This window comes from Sinocyclocheilus grahami, unplaced genomic scaffold, assembly GCF_001515645.1.
Source record: "Sinocyclocheilus grahami isolate Dianchi unplaced genomic scaffold, SAMN03320097.WGS_v1.1 scaffold14.1, whole genome shotgun sequence".
NCBI classification, from domain to species: domain Eukaryota; kingdom Metazoa; phylum Chordata; class Actinopteri; order Cypriniformes; family Cyprinidae; genus Sinocyclocheilus; species Sinocyclocheilus grahami.
In genome coordinates, this window is record NW_015505193.1 from 3117080 (window position 1) to 3119731 (window position 2652).

Consider the following 2652-nt stretch of genomic DNA (forward strand, 5'->3'; position numbering starts at 1 on the left):
AATATAAAATAATGGTTTCTATTTTAATATCCTTTAAAATATAATTTATTTCTGTGATGCAAAGCTGAATTTCCATCATCATTACTCCAGTATAACGTGTCACATGATCCTTCAGAACCTCGGGAGACAAGACAAAAGTTTCCTTCATACACATTTAATCTGCACATAAAACATTAGAAATTAGTTACATTTTTATTGTGTGTTTGACTGTTAAAACAAAAAATATTTGTTGTTTGTCTCAATAAATTGGGTTAATTTAAAAATACAGTGGTTAAATGTAAAAAAAAAAAATTATATTGCTCTCCGTTTTAAAAAAGGTTATAAAAAAATGTCAATAATTATTGATACCGAATGATATGAAACATTATATCGTTGATACATTTTTTAGCTATATCGCCCAGCCCTAGTGTATGTATGTATGTGTATATATATATAATATATTTTAAGTTATAATAAAATAACTTGAGACCGATTAAAACATACACTACCATTCAAAAGTTTTAAAATAATGCAAAGATGCATTAAATTGATCAAAAGTGAGAGTAAAGACATTTATAATGTTACTAAAGATTTCAATTTTAAATGCTGTTCTTTTGAAGTTATTCACCAAAGAAACCATTTTCTTAATGGTTTCTAATAATACAATGCAGCAAATCAGCATATTAGAAATGACATTTTAATATTTAATAACATAGAAAATAATCATTTAAAATTATAATAATATTTCAGAATATTACTGTTTTTTTCTGTAGTCATGATGAAATAAATGCAGCCTTGGTGAGCAGAAGAGACTTCTTTCAATAACATAAAAAAAATCCAACCTTCTGTATGGTAGAGTACACTCAAATTATTTAAGTTGTCATAAAATGTATTTATTATTTTAAGTCGAGATCGTTAAAGAAAATGGTCCGAATGATCATATTTGAAGGATCTCTTTATGTTGAGTACAGGAACAGAAAGAGCCTGACGTTACTCACATCCATCCGAGTCCTGAGCCTGGAGCCCATCTGCTCTGTGGACGTGCACCTGTGTGACCAGCTTTGGATACCCACAGCACCCTGTCCAACAGGTTTGGGGCGGCTCGTCTAATGTCAGCTCCCTAAACACCACACAACCTTCCTCAATACACTCAGCATCCACACTGCAAACAGAAAAGACTACTGTAAATACACATTTCTGATGTATTACTTGCAGGCGGCAGGCACATCCGTGAAGATGCGCAACAGGAAGTCTCCCTGCAGGCCGGGGTCAAAGGTTGTGGGAATGATGACGTAGCGGCCCTCCTTCAGGTCCTTGCGCAGAAACACGCTGCGGGAGTTAATGTAGATGGAGCTGCCCACTGTTTTCTGGATGGTGTGCATGCGGTACGTCCGGTTGAGCTCCACCTATCAGAAAACACATCTCGACCAATCAATTAATATCATATTTCATCAATGAAATCCAATATTTGTTTCTTACCAATTTGGAGGTGCTGATTCCAAAAATAGTGTCTGTTTTGCTTAAACATGTCACACTTACTCATAAAATGTGCATTTCGTTGCATTTTTGCTTTCAGATCAAACATGACTATAGTGTCATAAAAACACTAACTTATGTGTGAAAACTTACATGCAATATTACTCCTGTCATGCATGTAAACCAGGCAAACCCAATAATTTCATGATAATTGCGAAGATGCCAGAAAGGGAGGATGATGTATTTTTGCAATGAAGAATTAATGTAACTGCTTTAACAAAAACTGCTTTTAAACCAGTTCTAATGAAACATTATTTTCTATGGTAATCGACAGCATGTCACAGATAGAAATGCTAAAACATTATTTGAGATGTTAACATATATACAGGGAGCACACGGATGAAAGCAATGACAGTACTCATTATGTTTATTATTAAGGAGAAACGGGATAGTTTTGCGTTTTCCGGAGCCAGAAACATTTGTATTTGATCAGAATATTCCTTTGTTGAATATGAATCTCACCAGAACTCGCCATCATCCTCCACGGTTACACCAATCTTCTCTCGCTCGCTCTTACTGACTCTCTTCCACTCCTCTGAGCTACAGATGGACAGAGACAGACCAAAATTGATTTAAGAAAAAACATTATAGTGCTTCAATTCAATTCCCTGTAAAACACACAAACAAACACACACACACACACACACACAAACACACACACGTACATATGCATTATTTTTCTGTTCATTACTGTAAAGCGGCTTTGAAACAATCTGTATTACATAAAGCACTATATAAAAAAAAGTGACTTGCCTTGATATATTAAAAAAAAAAAAAAATTCAACCAATATCCATTTTAATGCCATATTTTATAAGTTTTTTACATTTTTGAACCTTTGATTAGATTTAATTTAAAAAATGCATTAAAAGAAAAATACAATATTAAAATGTAAAAATTGTATTACCTTCAACCAAAAATAAAATTCATCAACATGTATGATTTTAAAATGTATTAAAATGTACAAATTAAAATTTTATAAAATTAAATGCTTTAATATCCTGTACATCAATACTGATTATTTGAAAGAATTTGCAATAAAAGCATTATAAAAGTAAGTAAATGCATTAATAATATATTATTCACATGTTATTAGGTCTCTCTAAAAAACAAGTGGTCTTTGGTTGAAGATTGCTGAT

At 32.3% G+C, this 2652-nt stretch overlaps 1 protein-coding gene across 1 annotated transcript in view; it reads right to left on the bottom strand.

Moving 5' to 3' along the window:
- capn5a (calpain 5a) overlaps positions 1-2652 on the bottom strand; it is a 27031-nt gene that overhangs the window by 2445 nt on the left and 21934 nt on the right. Inside the window, exon 7 of the mRNA XM_016292823.1 lies at positions 1978-2055. Coding sequence (XP_016148309.1) covers positions 1978-2055 — 78 coding nt within the window. The remainder of the gene's footprint in view (positions 1-1977; positions 2056-2652) is intronic.